We start from the raw sequence: 22,218 nt of genomic DNA on the forward strand, positions 1-22,218 counted from the left end.
ATATATATATATATATATATATATATATATATATATATATATATATATATTTATTTATGATGGGTACTTTTTTAGGCAGGAAGCCTCACTGTAAAATGAGGGAATTGGCCAAAAAATTGAGGTTGGATTGTGTGTTTTATTGTAACATGCTTTGCTATTTACCCTTTTCCCAATGACAGGTAATTGCACAAGTACAGCAGAAATATATGAAACTACCCTTCAGTATTTCATGGTGCACATATGGACGCATTGTATGTTACTAACAAACAATTTTGTGTGATTATGATGTTCTGGATGTATTTAAAGGAAGAGGATATTCTGAAGCAAAAAGTTAATTACGTGATTATTTGGTGAAAGTTTTTCACCCAAAATGGTTATACAGAATTTGGTTTTAATATCATGAAGAATTTCTTTCCTTGGGTAATGAGGGGTCTGTAAGAAGGTGGCAGATCCACAGAACTCCCTTCTGTAACCTTAAGCAGTGGATTAGACCTTAGGAATTTTACTTGTCTGCATTGTAACTAAAGGATTTTCAAAAACTTGGCTTCCTCACGAAATTGACATTAGACTGTGGTAATGACATTTGACTATGGCAGAGACATTAGATTGTGACCTCTTTTGGGGGACAGCTAGTGACATGGCAATGAACTTTGTAAAACGCTGTGTAAAAGTCAGCGCTATATAAATAGAAGATTTAGATCTGGCTTATTTTTGGATGCTCCAACTGCAAGGTCAGCCTTTCTGACATGAACCCATTCACATCAGTGGTAAATAGGGGGTTAGAGTTTACTACTATGCACTTGGGAACAGTAACAAAAAAGCTTTTTCAGGTATTCTCAAATGCTTGTGCAGGCATTCATAATCCGTAGCATATAGTTAATATAAAATGTTTTAATTGTGGAGTATAATTGATCATTAATGCAGTGAATTGACTTTTGCAGGGTATTATTGATTTGACAAGCAACCACTATGCACAGAGGAATCTGTCAGAGCTGGAGAGCAGTGTCATAGATCTCACTGCTAATGAGGATGTTCTAGGAATGAGTCCTCGCTCGTCACTCTCCACGGATGGACTTTCAAACTCTGATCGTAGCGAGGATGTGTACTCTCCATCTAACAGCTCTTCTGGAGTGATCTCAGAAAATGAGGGGACTAGCAATTGCAGCTGGGGAACGGACAGTGACACCACCTCAAAAGAAAATGGTGTAATTGGAAAAGATGTTTCTACTTTAACAAAAGATAACTGCCTTACAGATCAAGCTCCGTGCCTTCCATATCAAGCAAACCTAATAGAACTCCCTGATACCACTTTAAATTTAAGAGGATGGTCTCCTTTACTGACCCCTGCTAGTGGTGAAAGCAGCTCGGACTGTGCAGCCAGGTTTTCAAGTGTCAGCTGTCAGACTCCGTCAGATGCTGGTTCCATATCCTCTGTGCCTATAGCAGAAGAATATCCTGCCCATCCATCTCCTATTAACACTGCTTTATTTTATAAATTGCGATATTTCAAGAAACCCCCAGTCAGTCACTACTTTCACAGACTGGAAAAACCAGAAAAGGTAATCGCAGCTTAATGTTTCAAGACGTGGTTTGACCACACAGATGCTGTACAGTCTAGTATTTTGGTCTGAATGACTGACAAAGGTGCCTCTTATTTAATCACATTCTCTATTTTACAGCTTTTACTCTGTTGTCATGTCAATCTTATTACAGAATGAACCACGAAGGCCAATTCCTTTAAGTCGTATGAGTATTGTGAACAACACAAGGGAAGAAAACATTCACCAGGGCACACTTCACTTCCTATCGGAATTTGTAACTGCTAAGCATTACCCACCTAAGGATATTGTCATGCATGTCATTCAGTCCATACTTCTGGGTGTGGGTCCAGAGGAACAAGCGATTAGGCATGAAGCCTACATGATCTTAATGAAAGTGCAAAAGTAAGTAGAGCAAAATCTATTGTCCTGTTTCTTTAAAAGTACAAAACAAGTGAAGTAATGTATTATTGAATTTTATTCTAACACACTTGAAAACCCTAAAAATGCATTTATTACAAAAATGTTAGGTTTTATTTCAGCTTGTAACCTTGTGCCACATTTCCTCATCCTTTAGTGTTGAGTGTTGGTGTCTGGGTTTTTTTCTCTATATGGGGTGTAGATTTTGCATTTAGAATAACTTCAGCTAGTGCCCAGGATCTGTAGTGAGATGACTTTAAATGATTAGTAAATGTAAATATGGTTTTCCATCAGATGCTGGGAGATATTTAGCATCTGCACTGGCTACAAGTAATGTTTTATAACCACTCTGACTAAACTTTGTTTTAGGCTGCATCCTGCTACTGTGCATTCAGTTGCCTGGAACTGGAATCTGCTATCGGAGGTGATGGAAAGAAAGGTATATAGAGTTGGATTTGTTTATCTGTTTTATATATATATATATATATATATATATATATATATAGACGGAAACCTCTGCCTAATGTGAAAGTTTGAGACCAGGCTTACAAGTTATATTAAGAATAGTGAATCTAGGTGATTGCAATGTATATTGTAACATTATGTACCTCCATTGCAATCAGCTGTCATGTTGGATTTTACCCAAACATAAGTTTAAAAATGTAGAATGTTTAAGAGTTCCTGAGGCTCTTTAGCTCAAAGATAAACCTGCTCATACTTGGGATTTAACAAATCCTAAATTAAACTACTTGTTAAAGGGTTCAAAAAGTGTACAGGTACACTTCATGACATATATATAGTATGCAGGTTTTTTTTAGCAGTAAAGAGGCGCTCAATAAAATATTGTGGTGCCATTTTTTTTTTCTATTTGTGGTTGACAGGGGAAACAAAATTGCCAAGCTATTGATCCATTGTAAGCAGAAATGATTTCACCTAAAATTCTGTTCTGTTTAATGTGGCTTTCTCATTTTTATTTTAAAGGAAAACCACACTTGCCACCTTTTCCTTCAGTATGTAGTACAGACTCTGGATGATGATTTTAATATTCACATGCTACGACGAAACTTTCAGAAAAGCCTATGTAAAACAATGCTGTCTTGTAACCAGGCCAATATAAAGTAAGTTTCTAATAGAAGGAGGCTTGTACTAAACCCCAGAACAATGAGTTAGCAAATAAATTAAGCCATAACTTTTAACAGGGCATTTTATTTATACTGGGAGCTGGTGGATTGGGCTTGTTGACTGACATGCTGACCCTATGTAAGGTGTAATTCATCTTGAACAAGCGTGCCTAGAGCAGTATGGAGCTTTTATCTGTAGGATCCTTTTCTTTAGAGGTATAGAACACCCCCACCTCTTGAATTTTAACACATTTTTATTACTGTTATATTAAAATGCAGACCCAGCCATGTAATTCAACATCTCTGTAATCTATAAGTACAAACATTACTTTTTGTATTCTAGAAATGTAATTGACTGGCTTATACATGCTGTGGAAAATGCCTGTGAAGTTGATGGTAATAGGGATTTGAATGTACACATGGAGTGTGAACAAAGGTAAGATGTGTTCTTAGATGTATTCTATAGAATAAATGGGAAGAAGGAGTTCCCTAGATCTTGAAAATAAACAACCCTTCTCATGGTAAAAATGTATTTAAAGGAGAAAAGTTATAAAGTAAAAAAAAATCAAAAAGTAAATCTCACTCATGGACAGTTTCCATGTAGTAACGTTTTTTTTTTTTATTGGGGGGGGGGGTGGCCATCATACACCTTTTTTAATAATGCTCCTAATTTGTTCAAGCAGCACAATAACTATAAGTGACAATTTGGTAAATAATTATAGCTAACAGATATTCTGATGTTACCGAATAAGTATGCTTCACTATGCAGCTTTTCAGTAGAATGCATTATCTTGTCCTAATTCCTTTTTTTTTTCTTTTCTCCTAGGATTGTGTTCCTATTGCAACGCATGCTGTCTATTGCAGTGGAGGTAGATAACCTACCAGTGATAAACTCAAACAGAATAGCAGAACTCCTATTTCCTTATGTGATTGTCTTAAAAACAAAGCAGCAAAGGTATTTTGCATGTTTATTTTTTTAAGTACCATTTCAGTTCCTTAGCTGTAGGTTTCAGACCTTAATGAAAGTAAAAAGAGAACGTCAGCAGTAATACAGCAACATTTAAGAGTGTTATTATAGAAAATTTGGCAAATGAAAGTAATCCGTTTCTTCTCATTTGTATAATTAGAAAGTATGCCTGGATGTTCAGGCTGTCATAATAAGGTTTTTTTGCTGAAGTTGTATAGTTGCTTTTCCAGTGGTCAGAGACTCAAATCTTCACTTTCTTTAAGACCTCTAGGTGTTACTACTTTGACAATTACAGGTGTATTGTGTCACTGATGGCTGATGTGGTTTTATCCATTGCCCCTTATATCACTGTTGTGTACTTTAGTCATCTGGGAGTTGTCAGGAGAAACCATTTTCAGCAGGGAAACATTCTATATGATTATGTTGCAATTGCTGGATATCAGAGGAACACAGAGCTTTTCTTGAAAGCGAAGATTTAAGGAGAATCTGTGTTTACAACAAGCTTTTCGACGACTTCCGGTTCCGGCCCCTCATGGAACAGAAGCTAGGAGAAGAGGCTCCCGTCCACCCGACTGAAGTTAAGCCGTTGCGAGCCCACTTCACGCCGCACATCACTGGATCGGATGCCCACACTCCTGCCTTCTCCTCCGGATTCCTTGGGGAAAACGTGAACAGACAGCTCCTCATCACCTCTCTTCACAGGAGCAGAGCCGCGCCATGCTCTCAAAGATGGCAGACACTGGTCACATGCTGACACAGAGGACCCTGCCTGCTCACACTGACAGAATGAGCCAACCAGTCCCAGATCACACACTGATTGCAGACGTGGTGGTCATTCTCCTGAAACCCACGCTACTTGAAGCTATTGATACGTCCATAGGTAAGGGGATTTTATCATTAAGACAAGAAATAGGAGACCACTCACAGCGCCTGAGCACTGCAGAGGATGATCTTTTACAGGCTCGGGGCACCATAGTATCTATGGGAAAATATTGATAGTCTATATGACAAAATAGATGAACTAGAAAACAATAGAAGGAATAACTTGCGTATAATTGGAATCCCTGAAAAACCTACCCCAGGGCAAATATCCGAAAACTGTTCTACTACCATTCTGTCACAACTAGGACTTAACAGAACATGTCCGGTGGAGCGAACCGATCGCTTAGGCCCGCCAAGAAAATACCGTAACAATCCCAGACCTGTTATAGTAACTTACTGGGACTACACAGATCAAACCACCATACTCCAATCCTGCAGATCACATAGAGATCTGCCACTAGAAGGCCCAAGTCTTTTGCTTTTTGCGGATTACTCAGCAGAGGTATTATGGAAGCGCAAATTGTTTCAAAAAGTATGCTCTGCACTTCATCACAAACAAATACGGTTCTGCCCAGCTTATCTGGCCGTATGACATGTTGTCAATTACCAAGGCACACGCCATGTCTTTACTGATCCTCAGGAAGCTGAAAACTTCATGGGTGATTGGCTCACCAGAACCGATGCAAGAGCCAGCACTAGAACCAGTTCCTACCCAAAAGTTGCCGGGGTCACCTAATTCGACGACCTCAACGGATTCAGTGCGTAGGTCTGACGAGAATGCAAAAACACCTTTGAAATCAGGTAAAATCAACACAAGGAAAGAATAAAATGAAACACAGATAAGTGACACCGCTACACCCAAACAAACGTCTCAACTACAATGTAAGGCGTGAAGTGAGATTTACTCCATGGTTTTCGTTCTTTTCGGGTGTGGACCCCCACATGATGGTTTCTGTACTTAAGACGTTCATGAGGAAAAAATGAAGTCCCTTGACTATAGCACTTTGTTGGTTTCAATTTGTTAAATCCTCTAATGGAATACCCGATCATTGCTGTCTGGATTTGGATTTTGGATGTCTCATTCTTCACAATTTCTCAAGGTTACCTCTTCATCTCCATCACCTCTTGTCACAAGCACAACTGGAGGCTACCTGGCAGTCCTCCAGAGCATCGGATTTTATTGCACACCTGTCTTGGACCGATTGTACACTTGGACTTCCTGGGAAAATGTACCTGCAACATGGATACAGTGAATTGGTTGATCTTTAAATTAATAGACTGTGTTTGATGCCATGGTTCGCATAATTTCTTGGAACGTAAAAGTTTAAGGTCTCTTAACAAGAGGATGTCGGTCCTTGGACATTTTAAACATCTGAGCAGACCTTTCTCCTACAGGAAACACACCTGCATGTAGTAGATTTTGCAAGGATAAAAAAATGTGTGTAGGTAAGGTCTATGGCTCTCCAGCGTTGGGCAAAAAAACAGGAGTGTTAACTCTCCTACACAAGAATTTGAGATGTGAAGTGCTGTCATCAGAAAGAATGTGATCAAAAGGGGAGGATCCTGAAGCTTGTACTAAAGTTCCCTGGTCAAGAACGGTCACTCTATAATATATATGCACTGAACTCCCCAACTACTGTTTTTTTCAGGAGGTGACTCGGTGGATCATGCAGGATACCAACCCTAACCAAATTGTCGAGGGGGAGTTTAATACGGTCATGTATGCCAGCGAAGACAGAAGTTCAGGAACTTCCAAAGGGTTTTGACGGGAACACTGCCACCGACACATCCAATCCAGTCAACACTTAATCAACTACATACTTTACTACAGGACTTTACATTAGCTACCCATCTGCATGATTGCTGGAGGCACCGTTTCCATAGGAAAGGCAATACTTTCTTCTCTCATTCTCATGCTTTCCAATCAAGAATCGATTACTTGCTGTGTTTGGATTCTCTGCTATCCCTGATTACTGATTACCTTATCTCTTGGAGATACACAGCCCAAAGGGGAATGTGTAGTTTTGGAGATTCCCATTGTATTTGGGCACTGACAGAGCTTAGCATGGGCTACGTATACAGCCACTAACTCAGAACACAAGAATGATCTGCTGCTTTTCTGGGAAGTGGGGAAGGTTTACATGAGAGGGCGAATAATCTCCTGTGTCGCCACCCGCAAGAAAAAAAACACATAAGGCATATGCAGTCGCACTACATAAACTACGCCAGGCACAGGATACTTTCACTGTTAACCCGTCTCCATCTCATAAGCAACTTTGGCTTCAAGCGAAAGCAAAGTTTGATGCTTGGTCTGAACAACAAGAGCTGTTCCAAAATAAGTACCTTCGACTTATGGCTACACAAATTTAGTAATAAGTCGGGGAAACTTTGGCTAAACTGGTTTGTCCGCAGCATACACAAGCCTATATCCCATCGATGTTTGATTCCCAGGGGGAGCTGGGGACAGAACCCAAAGATATCAACAGGATACTGGAGCAATTGTATAAAAGCCTCTTATCAAAAGCAAGTGTTAACCCCACTGGAGGAAGCTAATTGTTTTGAGACAGTACAGATGCCCAGCTTGAGAGAGGACCTGAATGCCGAAATATTGGAACAAGAGGCACTATCTCCACCCTACTCAATGGGAAAGCCTCAGGCCCTGATGGACTGTCGGCAGAATATTACAAGCTGATTAAGGATGATACTGTTGATGATTTGGGAAATTTATATAGGGAGATGATGAAAGGAAGAGAATCTTATATTAGGTTCCTACCCAAACCAGGAAAAGACCCTATATACCCGGTGTCTTATCGCCCGATATCACTGATCAACCTAGATGCAAAATTGTTGTCCAAAATTCTGGCGGATAGGCTAGCAAAACATCTACCTGGTCTAATATCTCCAATGCAAGTGGGCTTTGTCAGAGGCAGATCGGCAGTGACAAACATACGGAGGGTCGTGACGGTTCTGGAACATCCCAAGTGGCGAAACTAAGCATTGATGCTGAAAAGGCTTTCAACAGTGTGCACATCCCCTGGCTGTTCAAGATTCTGGACAAAGTGGGAATACAAGGACCATACTTTAACCTTCTGGCAGCCATATACGTGGACCCCCTGGCGATAATCAACACACCGGGTTCATATCAGGTACAATACATTTTAGGACGAGGAACGAAGCAGGGCCGCACCCTGTCACCTCTACTCTTCAACCTAGCAATTGAACCTTTATTGACGTACATGGAATCAACTGACTCCCTACATGGCATTCAAATGCACAATACAGAACTCAGGGCTGCGCCGTTCGCAGACGACATGTTATTGTTTACATCGAACCCTGAGGAAGATATTTCTAATATCCAAAATATTCTCGCACTGTTTGGGTAAGTGGCAGCCCTGCAAATTAATATTTCAAAGAGTGAAATTCTCTCCCTGATGGATGTTAGACACAGGAGTTGGGACGGCCTCCTTCCCTTTCGCGGTAGTCCGAGAACACCTCACCTACCTTGACATTAAAATTGGCACGTTACCAACGTCCTTGTTACAGCCTGAATTACAAGCCTCTTATACAAAGAGTATTGCAACATTGGGAGAACTTACCACTATCATTGATGGGACGCTGCCATCTGATCAAAATGGTTTTGTTTCCACGCCTTCTCTACCCACTCCAAACCGTTCCAATTCTACTGAATCATGTGGATATTCAAAACACAAACAAGTTGTTTACAGGATTTATATGGTCGGGCAAAGGACCAAGAATATCCATATCCAAATTATATCTGCCTGTACTAGAATGGGGAGTCATTACTCCAATACTCATTTAGAACAGGCACTGGTGCATCCCTGGCATCTCACAGCATTGCTACATACCAAGATAAGCCAGCTACCCCTGCATCTGAGCCATAACATACTAATCCAGGACACTGTACTTAACCTGGAGGGAAATTAGGCGTAAACTGGAATTACCATGCTACTTCTCTTAATACCTCCAAATCAGAGGCAACCCACAGTTCCCTCAGGGGCTCAAATACAAAAGCTACCAAATCTGGCAGAACATGGCTTAAACACAGCTGGGACATTTTTCCACAACAGATTCTCAAAACCAATCACATGGAGTGTATTACGACAACAATACTCGATACCCCACCACGCAGCACATCCTATCTACTGCCTGCAGTTTCTGAAGTTCTGCAATATCTCTAGATCAAGCCAGGGTAGCAGCTTACAACAAATTTGACAACCTCCTGGCTCTAGCACCACCATCTATCTCATCCCTCTGTCCCAGGTTACAAATGCTGTACTTTACATCAGTATCCAAAAAAAAAGGGCATGTGGGTGGCAAAAAGACTTTGACATTCCAGATCTTACAGACAGCGTATACAGGGATACCTCACGGTACGCAAGACAACCCCTAATGAGGTCTGGAGAGAAACACAATTTAAGATTTTACATAGAGCCTACAAAGTGGTTCGCCCCAACATTGCCCCCTGAATCCAGCATCCAGAACAGTAGAACAGTTTATAGGATTGTGTTCGGATACAACAACTGTGGTTGGATGTAGTAGATTATATTTGCAGAGTGACCAAGATAAAAATACCCATGGAACCTTTAATTTGTTTGTTTGGATGTTAGGATTCCGACGAAGGTGTTGTAAAAACTGGACTTGGGCAATGGATATCGCTGTGCCTGTTGGCAGCACGCAGAGCCATCATGCTACAATGGATCCAAGATGACCCACCTACACTGGGTCTTAAAGAATCTTCTATGCGTACACTATACCATAGGGAATCTCTGGAGGCGGAGGAGTTCGATGATAAGACTGTGACAAAATTTTTTGACACATGGTACGATTATATGAAACATGCTCTAGACCAATCAGAACTAGATCAATTGCTGTATTGCCATCGATATTCCACATGGCACAACCTAACATTCCCCTAGAAGTCATGTTATACTGATCATCCTACTATATCCCCGGGGATTTGCAGTAACTGGAGCATTGGAGAGACCCTGAGATGTTTTTTTCTTTATGTAAATTAGCTACCCCCCCGGATTAGGAGAGGATTACCATGTTAATGTTATTATTGATATTGTTACTGTTCTGAATACAAAAAAAAAAACAGTTTGAAATGATGACGACTTCTTGACTTTTGCCTAGATATATAATTAATACAGGCACCCAGCCGAACATTTGTTTCCATTGACCCTATAAACATTATCTTGGTCAAGGCTTTATACTATTGTTCTGTTTCTGTAACTGAATTGCTATGTTTGTGAATGTCTTTCTGTGGTTATAAATAAAGTTTAAAAAAAAACAAGCTTTTCAGTGACAAGATCACATTAAGGCCTTTGCTCTTCAGTATCTGCTGCACAGTTGCCCTTATTTAACAGCAACAGATTTATTATGGGGAAAAAAAAAAGCCAGAAGTATATATAAACTTATTTAAGAAAGGGGGACCAACTTTGAACATTTCTACAGGTCCACAATATATGAGGGGGTGCTAAGAAGTTCCTGGCTTTGCCCCCTTTCAGATGAAATAGAAAATGAGTGTGGAGCCATGTGACAGCCTAATATCTTAGTATGTAACTGTTCAAATATCAGTTCTTTGCAATTCTTAAAGCTGTTTTTCTCTTAGTGAAAATCTGTGATGGCAGAGGCACACGTTTCACGTCGTTGGAGTTACGGGCCCTCATGAAATTTTTGTTTCTCCAGGGAAAGTCGGCAAAAGAAATTTAACACTGCAAAGTCAAACGCTGGGGGAGAAGTGTCCTTCCTACAGCACTGTCAAAACCTGGATATCTCGTTTCAATACTAGGTGTTGAAGATGAGCCCTGCAGTGGGCGCCCCCAAACCTCAACTGACCCGGCAACCTGTGATGCTGTCCATGAGCTGATTATTGAGGACCAGTGAATAAAAGATAGCCCAGATACTTGACATCTAACGGGAGCGTGTTGGGTTTATCACCACTATCCTAGACATACATGCGCAAGCTTTCAGCGAAGTGGGTGCCGAAATGTTTTGAACACTGATCAGAAGAAGGAACGATTTTGAAGCTGCACAGGACTTTTTGGCTAGGTTAGTGACTGAGGATGAAACCTGGCTCCACATCTATGATCCTGAAACCAAGAAACAGTCAATGGAATGGCACCACACCAGGTCCCCAGGGCCGAAAAAGTTCCAAACCCAGAAATCTGCCAAAAAGTCATGGTGTCCGTTTTCTGGGCCAAAGACTGTGTTCTGTTGGTGGACCAACTACCTCAGGGCTTTAGTATCACCAGACAGTAATATGCTAACCTCCTGGACCAGCTGAAGGAGGCAATTAAGACGAAACATCGTAGAAAGTGGACCAAAGGGATCATTTTTTTTTTTTGCAGGACAATGCACCTGCGCACATGTCCAACATTGTGGCTGCCAAATAGAACTCCCTGGGTTTCCAGTTGGTCCACCATCCCCCCTACTCACCTGGCCCTGGCCCCTTCGAACTATTATCTGTTCCCAAATTTGAAGAAACACCTGAAGGGGCAACATTTTGAGGACATTTCTGACGTCAAAGGTGCTGTTGAGAGCTGGTTTGCGGACCAAGAAAAAGGACTTTTATTTAAACGGTCTAGAAAAGCTGCAACTACGCTGTACCAAGTGCATCCGTCTCAGGGTGCAATATGTTGAATAAATGTGTTATTTCAAAACTCTGGCTCTCTTCTTTCTGGGCAAAGCCAGGAACTTCTCAGCACCCCCTCGTATGAACTAAACGTTTAATATTAAACACTTAGATTCTAAATTTTTCAGCTAAAGCCTGAAACTCATACCAGCCTTATCATAAAACATTTAATGTCATGGCCATAATCCTCATTATAATTGATTACATACAAAACATGAAAATTGTGTTTTGACTGTGAGAAAATCCTTTGCAAGGTCGCATTCCAGTCTATTAACCATTTGAATGTTAAGTGATAATGGGTTATCACTGGATTTCCAAAAACAAAAGACTAGATTAAATTGTAACAAGTAACAAATAATAAAAAAAAAATCCATCGTAAACTGACTGCTTTGCTCCAGCAATTTGCTCCATAAATTTTCAGCATTTAAGGTATAAATAGCTTGGTCTTCAAGCCTTTATAAATAAGGTGTTAAATGACTCTTGAGCTTTTGCTATTATTCTACTATTTTTTAATCTGTGGGCCCATGTTAACCAATTCATTAAAAGTCCTTGAATCAGATCAGCCATTTTAAAGTGTTCAAAAATTTCAAGAAAATGCATCACTTTCCAAAATGTGACACATTTGACCTAGGTTCTTCAGATGATGGGGCAAGAGGCAGATGGGTGGAGCACAGTTTCTGCATCTTATTGGCCAAGAAGGTTGATTTTTGCAATGGGGGAGTATATTAAAGTTAGATGCTGCTGGTGGGGTTTACATTAAAGCTCAACCAGTTGCTTTGCTTTAATTGTGCATGCAGATTATCCAGCTTGGTAAATTCACTTACGAAGGCGTTAACATTTAGTGAGGGAAATCAGAAATAGCGACGGGCTTGTGAGAATACCTAGTGTATGATTGGGCTCCATAGCGTTGTACAAACTTTGTTCCATATCCACTAATGCACTAGTATGGAATAAAATGCAATTAATAATTTTAATTCGTATTAAACTGATCACATTTTTGCAAACCTCTGTGCTCTAGTCATTGGACAAACCGCTGACAAGGCACATCAATGTACATAAACCTTTAGTAATATGGCATATGATTTCAAGGTTTTGACACTTGTTGATTTTTTTTTTTCTTTTTAGGGAGCTGTTCCTTAGTAGCACAGAAAACCACCTTCTACGGGCAAAGGTTTTAGAGCTGATTTTCGTTTCAAGTTGTGAGCTTGTGCCTCCAGCATACCTACCTCTTTCATTGCTCAAAATACTGCACTTCCTTGGCAACTCCACATTCCTACTGGAGAACCAGGTAAGTGTGAATTCCTTGGTTGTACTAGTGATGTGAGTACTCAAGTATTGCTGCATAGAAGTATTTGACCATAACAAAGAATTCCCAAGCAACGTGTAAATATTTATTAAAAGTAGGTAGATTTGTTTATCTGTTATTTTATAAACATTTAAAAGTGTACAAAATTTCAGAGGCATAAAAGGTCTCCTTCCCCAGTACTTTTATATTGGTGCTTATTTATGGTGGAAACCAAACCTCTCACAAAAATCTCACTTTATATTCTCTCAGCAGAAAATGAGAAACTATTTTTACCCTGATTTCAATGATTTGTTCTGTGTTCTGAGCGCTATATATATATATATATATATATATGTGTGTGTGTGTGTGTGTGTGTGTGTGTGTGTGTGTGTATATATATATCATCTGGCACAAGATTTCTTCCCAGTGACTTTTATTGTTTTGACAGTCTAGCCCCCTACCCCCCCGCCCCACCTCCGACGGGGTCCTTCTACTGACCCTGCTCGGCGTAGCAGCAACCAGAGCCGCGAAACGCCCCCATAGGGCTGTAGTTTGCCTATGCCTGGTCTAGGTACTGGATGATCCAAGGGCCTATTGGAAATTATGAACTTTTATGTATATAGCACCAACATATTAAGCAGCACTTCGTAAGGTCCATAGTCATGTCACCAATGGGCCCTAAAAGGGGCTCACAATCTAATGCCCCTACCATACCAGTAGTCATATGTCATTACCAGTCTTTTTTTTTTTTTGTTTGGGAGAAGTCAATTAACCTAACTAACCTTATCTATAAGAGGGGGCTAAGCTGTAGAAGGCTTGTCATTGGCAGAAATAGGAGATGATATGAGCGTCTATATCAGAGGGATTAACTGAGGGCCTCCTGTTATAAAGCTGGTCCTATCATACCTTGTTCTTTTGAATAATGCTGTCAGGTGCGACCTCTATGTTGTGAAGTCAATGCCATCCTTGCCATTTGGCCCAAGTCTGCTATTGTTGACCTCTGGGTTGATACACTGAAGTGTGGCACAGATAGAGCAGTGAGAAAAGATTGGGAGAGTTCTCAGGATGACTTAATTTCTTATGGTAAGAGCTAATTTCTTAGTGCTGACAATCCGCCAGGCACACTCCTGTGTTAACCCTTTTTTGCTATAGTGTAGAACCTATTGTTAACATGAGCCCTTAACATGAATTTTGCCATTTTCCAGGTTTTTTTTTTAAGATGGTTACATAATAGCAGTAGACATTTGCTTGCCTGGTAGTGGGCTAGGAGCCTGAATTAAAGTATAATATTATTTTTCAAATGATGATTTTTCCACAGCAATTTCAGTAATTCTAAAAAGTTTAAATTTCTTCAGTATCGAGACTTGTTTAATTTCCTTAGGGACCAGAGTGGCAGCGATGGGATGAAATAATGCAACACATCTGTCTCCTGTTTCTTAGCCTGCAGAGGATTACAGCAGGTACATTCAGCATTCAATTGTTCTTTATTTCAGACATTATTTTAAAGACACCTAGATAACCCTGCTGTCAAAATGTGGCTCTCCCCTGTGATTGCATGTCTCCTCTATTCTAGTTTTACATTGGCTGAATTGTAGCGAACTGCCATGTATGTTACTACTTTCATTATAACAATGTCCTGGCCTATTAAATAATTGGCCAGTCACATGCAGCATTTATACACATTTGAATGGGTTTTTGGCTAACCAAAAAGTACTGAATATTCTCATTATGTGTATGTTGGTTACTAAAGGGACCTCTGAGTGTATTTAACTACAGCACACCCAGGAAACAATATAAGCATCATAAGGAGGTATAGCTGGATTCTGAGCTGAGTATTTCAGGGACAAATGCTTTCTACAAGCAGGATTTACTTGCACCTTAACTTTTTAGCATTTCTACAATATTATTCTGCCACCATCACATCTTATGGGGTGTTTTTCTTATGCCAGCCATGGTGTATAGCAGCCTTTTTACTTGCCTTTTAATCTGTCCATAAACTGGGCCCAATGAGTCCTGTGCTGCATGGGCTTTCCCTCTTTTGGGCACTCGTGCATGTGGGTTTTTTTTTTTTTTTTCAATATAGCGAAGCGTCTCATGATTTATGAGTAGTCCAGTCTTCTGCAATATTTAACGCAAGTATCCCAGGAGGCTCAGGTTTCCCCTTCAGTTGCAGCCATAAATGTTAGCAGATGGTGGTGGGGCAGCAATGTTCCATCCACAACACATGTTGGCTGATGAGGGCTGGACTGATGTATTCATCATCAATGCTGAATACTCTTAAGTAGACGACGATGAGGCTGCTTGTGTCCCACTGTCATCAGTTTAGAAAAGCCGCCTTTGATGAGAGGTAAACGTATGAGGCGTGAGTGCAGAAGGCCTGGGGAAAAAGCCTCAGGGGAAAACTATGGAATAGGTGTAACAAAAGTGTAAGTAAATCTTATGGGATTTGTTTTCATCTTCCCCTTTTAATAGAACTAAACTCGATGAGGACCTGTGTATGTGGGCTTTTTCTTTACAAATTGTGTTTTTTTCCTCATAAAGGTCTGTGATATACTCACACATTCTGGTTAAGTAATTCAGAAAATTAATAAAAATAATGAATCACCAACCAGGTACACATTATTTTAGAATTCAAGGTTAGGAATAGTTTAATTCTTCTTGGGTCCACTTAAATACTATAAGAGGCCATTTGTAAATCCTAAACATTGCCAGGTTCCCTCATGTCCAATCCATATCGGTGGTAACTGGTTCATGTAGTTCTGTTCAATCGTATGATGGTTGGAGATGCTAAGGACAACACCACCTTCATTTATTTATTGCAGGTGTTAAGCTCTATATAGATGTTAGCTTACAGCTGAAAACAACCTTTCATTATTGTTTCCAGTGACAGATAAACAGAGTGCAGTACCCACAGTGCTGTTCTACAAAGAATGTGTGACACCACTTAAAATCTGCAAAATATCACGGCAGTGTTCATCAAGATGCCAGGATGCATTGATGAATGATGTTAAGGGAACCACTTTGCACATGCACAGCCATTTGTCTCAGGTGACAATCACCTGTGTACCAACTAACTGCAATAAATAAAAATCAAACCATTATTACATAATCATATAACAAATACCTTCTCAAATGTACAGTAATGTAAATATCCACAGTATAGTGCTACTAAACACTCCAGCTGCTTGTGGCTCTCATTCCTTGCTCATGGAATGGAGGGGCAACAATCACAGGACACCTTGCATTTTGTGAATAGCCAGTTATTGGAAAGGAGAGAAGGGGAAATACAAATGGGGTTCTATTATAATTTATTCCCAACAATTTGTCTGAAGACAGATGGATAGATAGAAATCTCTCTAGACATCTGGTAACCTGTATAAAAATTAACAAAAACCTATGATTAAGTGTGCTATCGATTTTTTTCATTTTTTTGAATTCTGATTCCATAGTTTTAAAGGTGATGTAAATGCACATGAAAGTGAGCTGCATTTGTCCACTTTCATTTGCAGCTACTTTCATTTTGGTTCTCACAACTAGCAGTAGAGATGGCTAAGTAAATAGTAGATCTCAGCCCATTGCTCTAGTGGTTTAGCTCAGGAAACGCAACACAAAACATTAACATTTGCAAAATAACCCAAAACAGTAAAATGTGATTGTCCTGATAGTGCTTTTAAGTTGGCTCATTACAATTTGGGATATTATTTATGAAAATAGATTTAGAAAAAAATTTAAATGTAAAGGTTTCCAACATCCCTTATCATGCAGCGTAATAATTTTCTCCCGGTCCCTAGCCTTAACTGTGGGGCCCCCAACATCCTCCTTCCATGCATAACAGCCTCCCCAGCACTGTCTGCTTTTGATTGACTCACTGGCAACAATAGAACAACAACACTTTAAGGCCGTTTCCCAGACTCGCTTGTTGAGTTTGTTTAACCCCCTCGGGTGTTCTAATTCTGTCTGTATCTTCATGCCAAAAGCATTACATTGTTTTGCATTGAAATTTATTTTACATTGTAGGCCTATAATTCTTAGGCATAATTCACTGAAATATGTCTAATATTTCATAAATTTAATCATAAACTTTAAATTAAAAAAAATCTGTTAAAAAAAAAAGTGAAACCTGTACAGTAGCGTGTGTGTGTTTAAAAAAAAAAAAAAAAATATATATATTTTAAGATTAATATAATATAAGATTTCTTTGTATTGGACTTTAAATACAGTTACTTTGTATTGAATCCAATACAAAATTATTTGTATTTCCCGTCGTGCCTCCTGCACGAAGCGATGTCATTGGGAAAAGGCGACCCCCAAGGACCTGGACGGATGAGCAGGATGCCAAGGAACAAGGTAAGTGAGTTTTTGTTGTTTTAGCGACCCCGAGTGTGACTTGGGATTACAGCTTTTTGCAGGTAAAATCCACCCAGAGTCACACTTGGGAATATGGCTAGGGGGGTTAAAGGGTAGACACCAGGTTATTGGTTGAGTAGGTGGCTGCCACTTTGTTCTTCTCTATTATTTTATTTATTTTGCAGAATTAATGTGTACAAAGTAGATAAATGAAATAACATTACACAATAGGAATAAAGAATTATACTGTAGGATGTTTGCTGAACTGACCCACACAGTCTTTGTGGTCTGGTCTACGATTTTTACACCTTGTACCAATGAGTATCCTTTTTGGTGATATGGATAAAAAAAAAAAAATCCCACTTGTGCCAAAGCTGCGGTCAATAAACATTTAACAGCTACCCACACGCGAATGGAAAATGTAACACTGCAAGTCTGTGGAGGGTTTGGCCCAGGGAGCAGCTGACCTCTTATTTAACAGCTACTTCTTATTGTACAGAGATGTGCTAATATGCAAATTGCAAATTTCCTTTTCCAGAGCATTTGCGAACTCCAATTACAGAGCGTGCTGATGAAATTGTGCGGAAGCCACATGTACAATTACCAGTCTATGATGAGGTCACGGAAGCAGATGTAAATAAGTATCTGTCACTCTTCTGGAAACGGACTGCACTTGGACCAGATGTTCCAGTTGACTTTCAGAACCGGTTTTACATGCTGCAGTCTTTGCTTTTAACAGCTGCTAAAAGATAGATTTCATTCACAATCTGAAGCTAGAAGGTTTGGTTTCTTCTTGCTGTCTGACCGGACTATTGTATAGGTACAATTTTAGATGCTTTGTGCTTGGCTAGATACTGCACAAATTCTTAGCACTTTATCCATGTAAATAACTGTTTTGTCCCTTTACAGAATGTGTGTTAGCTTGGTAAACCCCTTTTTTTTTTTTATTAAACTACATGAATGAGTTTTAAATACATGATGCAAAAACAACCAAATTGCTGACCTCCTGAAGAAGCTGCAGAATAGACTTTTGGACTGTTTAAACACGCTGACCCTTGGTTCCTGAACCAAAATATTAGCTATTGTTTAGATACCAGGTGTTTTATATTCTAATTTTATAGAATATTTATGTGCCATTTATTTTTGATAAGTTGTATTTTAATGTTTTTAATTTTGTATTTTTTTTTAAATTCTGTATCTGTAATGAATTGGTGTGTTATAATCTCATACCCAGATATTTTTCTTTTAATGTAAAACTGGCTATGCACTGCAATATTTCTGTTGAATCAGTTATGTTTTCATTTTGAGTTGAATGTCAATCAATAATTGATTGGGTGACACATGTTGGTTTTTTGTGTTTATCATATTTGACTGAACCCACCTTCGGTGACACAACTGATAGGATGAAAACTGTTGTAATGCAGATCACATATAAAACAAGAAAATAGTATGGTACATTTATTCCTTAAAATTCATCCCAACAATTAAATAAAATTAGTCATAATAGTCATTGATAACATTAGGGAAAACAATTCTAGTGTATACCTAACGATTGCCTCAGCATCATTTTATTCTGAGGAAGTTGCTCACAATATTTTATAAAACAAAACTGCTGTAGGATTGCACAGCTGTAAAGGTAGAAATGTGTTTGGTGAATAAGGTTCTGAAATGTAGACATTCTAGTTCTAAGCTTTAGTTCTCAAACTGCTACTAAAACAAATATAGCTATCACTTTGCAGACAAATCTGGTCTATTCTGTTTGAGGCAGTGGTTATCCTTTATGAAAACAACCGACAATGACAACAGAAACGTAAAATGAGATTTAAGCAGCTAAATTCAATTCAGAACGTCACTGTTCTTGTAAAAGATCTTTCCCCTTATGCTTGAAATAAGCTTTAAATGACTAACTGGGTGAGGTTACTGTAGGTAAAGTGGACCTTTTGGTACTAAAAAAATATATACACTAATTTTTTTTTTTTTTTTTGAATAACACTTACTGTTCACATGTGAAGTTGGAGATCCCTCTGCAAACTGAGTCCAGTAGGTCCTGTGCTGTAATCGACTGAACACCGGGTGCCAGATTGGGTGATGCATCTTCCTCTAAATTTAAAAAAGAAAAAGTGCCACTCTGACATTCTACATCCAAGAAAAGCCCTGAAATTGGGCATGCAAAGGAGCAGACTATAGCCTCCTAGTATATTAGATGTATGTAACCTAGGAGGCTGTGGTTTTCCTTGTGGCAATATAGACTGAAGGATAGGGGTCTTCCCGAAAAAAAAAAAAGGAAAACTATTAAAAAATGTTCCTATTGTTTAGAGCGGTTAGCTACCCTTATATAAGGTAAAAATTGGGTAACAAGTCCACTTTAAAGGAGATGTGTATGTAAAAAAAAATGTTATTTTTAATGCATGTGGCATGACACACCAGGGAATTATCTCCTTGCGTTCTAGTGCACCTTAGCCTGATGGGGAAAAATTGCTCTTGCATTCTTTCTGCTAGAAAATGCACCACTTCGTCTTTTACATCTCTCTACTGGAATTTTGGATCTGTCTTCCTTTTCCACATGCTCAGATTTGAAGGGTTCCTTCTACCAACTGCTGTTATTAGATCTCCCCACCGGTGCTCTATAGGATTCAGCTCTGGACTCATTGCTGGCTACTTCAGAACTCTCCGGTGCTTTGGGTCATTGACCTGCTGTGAGCTGCAGCGAGCCTTCTTCATGTTTGACAGTAGGGACCGTGTTCTTTTGTTTAAAGGCTCCATTTTGTTTTCTGTAAACAGTCGAATGATGAACATTATCGAAATGCTGTGTTTTTGTCTCATCTGGCCAGAGGACATTCTCCCAGAAGGATTGTGGGTTCTACAGGCGAGTTTTAGCAAACTCCAATCTGGCTTGTTTAAGTTTCTGTGTCAGCAGTGGGGTCCTCCAGGGTCTCCTGCCATAGCGTCCCTTTTCATTCAGATGGTGACTGACAGTACGAGCTGACCCTATTGTACCCTGTACCTGATTTGAGGTTCTTTATCCACCATTCGAACAATTCTTCCTCGTAACATATCATCAATCTTTCTCTTTCATCCACATCCAGAGAAATTAGCTACAGTGCCATGGGCTGTAAAATCTTTACAATATTGTGCACAGTGGACACAGAAACATTAGGATTTCTGGAGATGGATTTGTAGACTTGGGATTGTCCATGCTTTTCTATATTTGGGTTCTCAAATCCTCAGAGAATTATTTGCTCTTCTTTCTTTTCTCCATGCTCAGTGTGTTACACACAAACAACTAAAAACAAGTTTGCCAACATTTCTCTATTTTAATTGGTTAAGGGAGGAAATTTCTGTAATGCCAGCACCGGTTAATTGCTACAGATAAGTTGAATTACAAATTCAAGGCGCTTCACATGAATGAAATAAAATTATTTAGTACAATTCTGATAAGGTGCCATTAATTTAGTCCAGGACATTTCTGACGTTTTGTGTGGAATGTCTTGTTATCTCTTTTTTGTGTTCTTCCAGTGCCAACAAAAGAATTAAACATGACAATACCAAGCATTTGTAATTGCAACAATTTCCTGGTAGAAGTAGTGCATTTTCTGACATAAACCAAATTTTTTTGGTCATGATTGTAAAGAAATATGAAAAGGAATATGCATAAAGGTATGTTTATATGAGTGACTATTTAGATTAGTAACCACCTCTACACTGCTTTAGAGGGTGGTCAAACATGGAGATATAGACAGACCATTGTTAGTGATGAAACACGTTTGGTTGGGAAAAATTCTTCAGCATAGGGTATACAAACAAAACCATTATAGGACTTTTTAGCCAAAATATAATAAATACTTATTTTATTACCCAGGAGTTCAACAAAAGGTCAGATCAAGGTCAGGGCTAATAGTGAGCAAAATGTAAATCAGAGTATTGGGCAATGATGTTTGGTGCAATAAAATGTGTATTTGTACATTCATGTGTCTTGTACTGTATTTTACTGTAAAACCATTTTAAAATTTCCCGCCCAGCCACACCCTCAGAATCCATCACGCCAATCGCATCACCCGGAAGATGTCACATCTTGTTTCATCTCGACATGTCTGAGCCACTCCACTATTCTACACAGGTGTATTGCAGTATAGTATAGAGAAGGGTCTGGCATCCCTACTCCCTGGTGCTTAAATATTAAAACAGTGAGGGAATCTTGATCGGTAACGCTTGCAGTAGATAAAGCAATTTTGGCAGGAGTGTAATTTTAATGGCATTACACCTACCAAACCAAGACAGCACCTTTAAATGCCATTGCAAGAGCTCCTGTTTAAAAATATTTAGTAATAGGAAAAAGGTAAGAGCATAAAGTCTATATAAGTCCTTGCAAATTCTCATCCTAAGTAAAGAATTGATTCCGAAGCCCATCAGAATGAGAAGGACTCCCTAAGAGTTCGACATATGTCCTGGGGAATGGAGACATTAAAGGCTTCTGATTTTTGGTAGTTGTTTTTAAAGTGTGACATGGTACCAAAAAATCGTAACTCCTTCATAAGATTAGGCAAAGAGGTAATCGGCGATATGACGTAAAACAAGAGATTGTCCGCAAAAGCAAGTGCCTTGTAAGTAGACCCAGCAATATGAATGCCATGTATATTCGGGTTTTGTCTAAAAATACGGTGGAGAGGTTCCAATGTGAGCACAGATATCAGGGACACCCTTGTCTTGTGCCGTTAGAGATCAGGAATGAGTCTGACAAAATTCTTTACTCTGGCCAACGGGATTGAATATAGCGCTAGTATATGTGATAACATCACATCCCCCGGGCCAATATGTCTCAGGGTCTGTTCTATAAAACACCAGTTCACCCTGTCAAATGCCTTTTCTGCATCAGTTGATAGGAGCATGAGTTGGCATTTATTGGTCTGGGCCCAATAAATGATGTTCCCCTCTCGGTTGGGTCTGTGTGTATTAAATCAGTAGGCAGGAGTTGGGTCAGCCTCCAAGCTAAGATTTTAGCGTATAGTTTTACATCTATTTTTAGTAAAGAAATGGGCCTTAAATATCTTTAAATACCCCGCATT

The 22,218-nt window shown here is 39.3% G+C and overlaps 1 protein-coding gene across 2 annotated transcripts in view; it reads left to right on the forward strand.

Moving 5' to 3' along the window:
- SIMC1 (SUMO interacting motifs containing 1) overlaps positions 1-21,424 on the forward strand; it is a 23,015-nt gene extending 1,591 nt beyond the window's left edge. Inside the window, exons 2-10 of one of the 2 annotated variants that reach the window (XM_072400991.1) lie at positions 942-1,559; positions 1,714-1,943; positions 2,328-2,397; positions 2,940-3,076; positions 3,423-3,515; positions 3,906-4,034; positions 12,649-12,811; positions 14,190-14,268; positions 17,694-21,424. In XM_072400991.1, the coding sequence (XP_072257092.1) occupies positions 942-1,559; positions 1,714-1,943; positions 2,328-2,397; positions 2,940-3,076; positions 3,423-3,515; positions 3,906-4,034; positions 12,649-12,811; positions 14,190-14,268; positions 17,694-17,908 (1,734 nt within the window). In that variant the 3' untranslated portion in view covers positions 17,909-21,424. Of the gene's footprint in view, positions 1-941; positions 1,560-1,713; positions 1,944-2,327; positions 2,398-2,939; positions 3,077-3,422; positions 3,516-3,905; positions 4,035-10,577; positions 11,854-12,648; positions 12,812-14,189; positions 14,269-17,693 lie in introns of those variants that run through there. The other variant, XM_072400992.1, reaches the window with a different exon arrangement.
- The last annotated feature ends 794 nt before the right edge of the window (positions 21,425-22,218 follow it).

This window comes from Pyxicephalus adspersus, chromosome 2, assembly GCF_032062135.1.
Source record: "Pyxicephalus adspersus chromosome 2, UCB_Pads_2.0, whole genome shotgun sequence".
NCBI classification, from domain to species: Eukaryota; Metazoa; Chordata; class Amphibia; order Anura; family Pyxicephalidae; genus Pyxicephalus; species Pyxicephalus adspersus.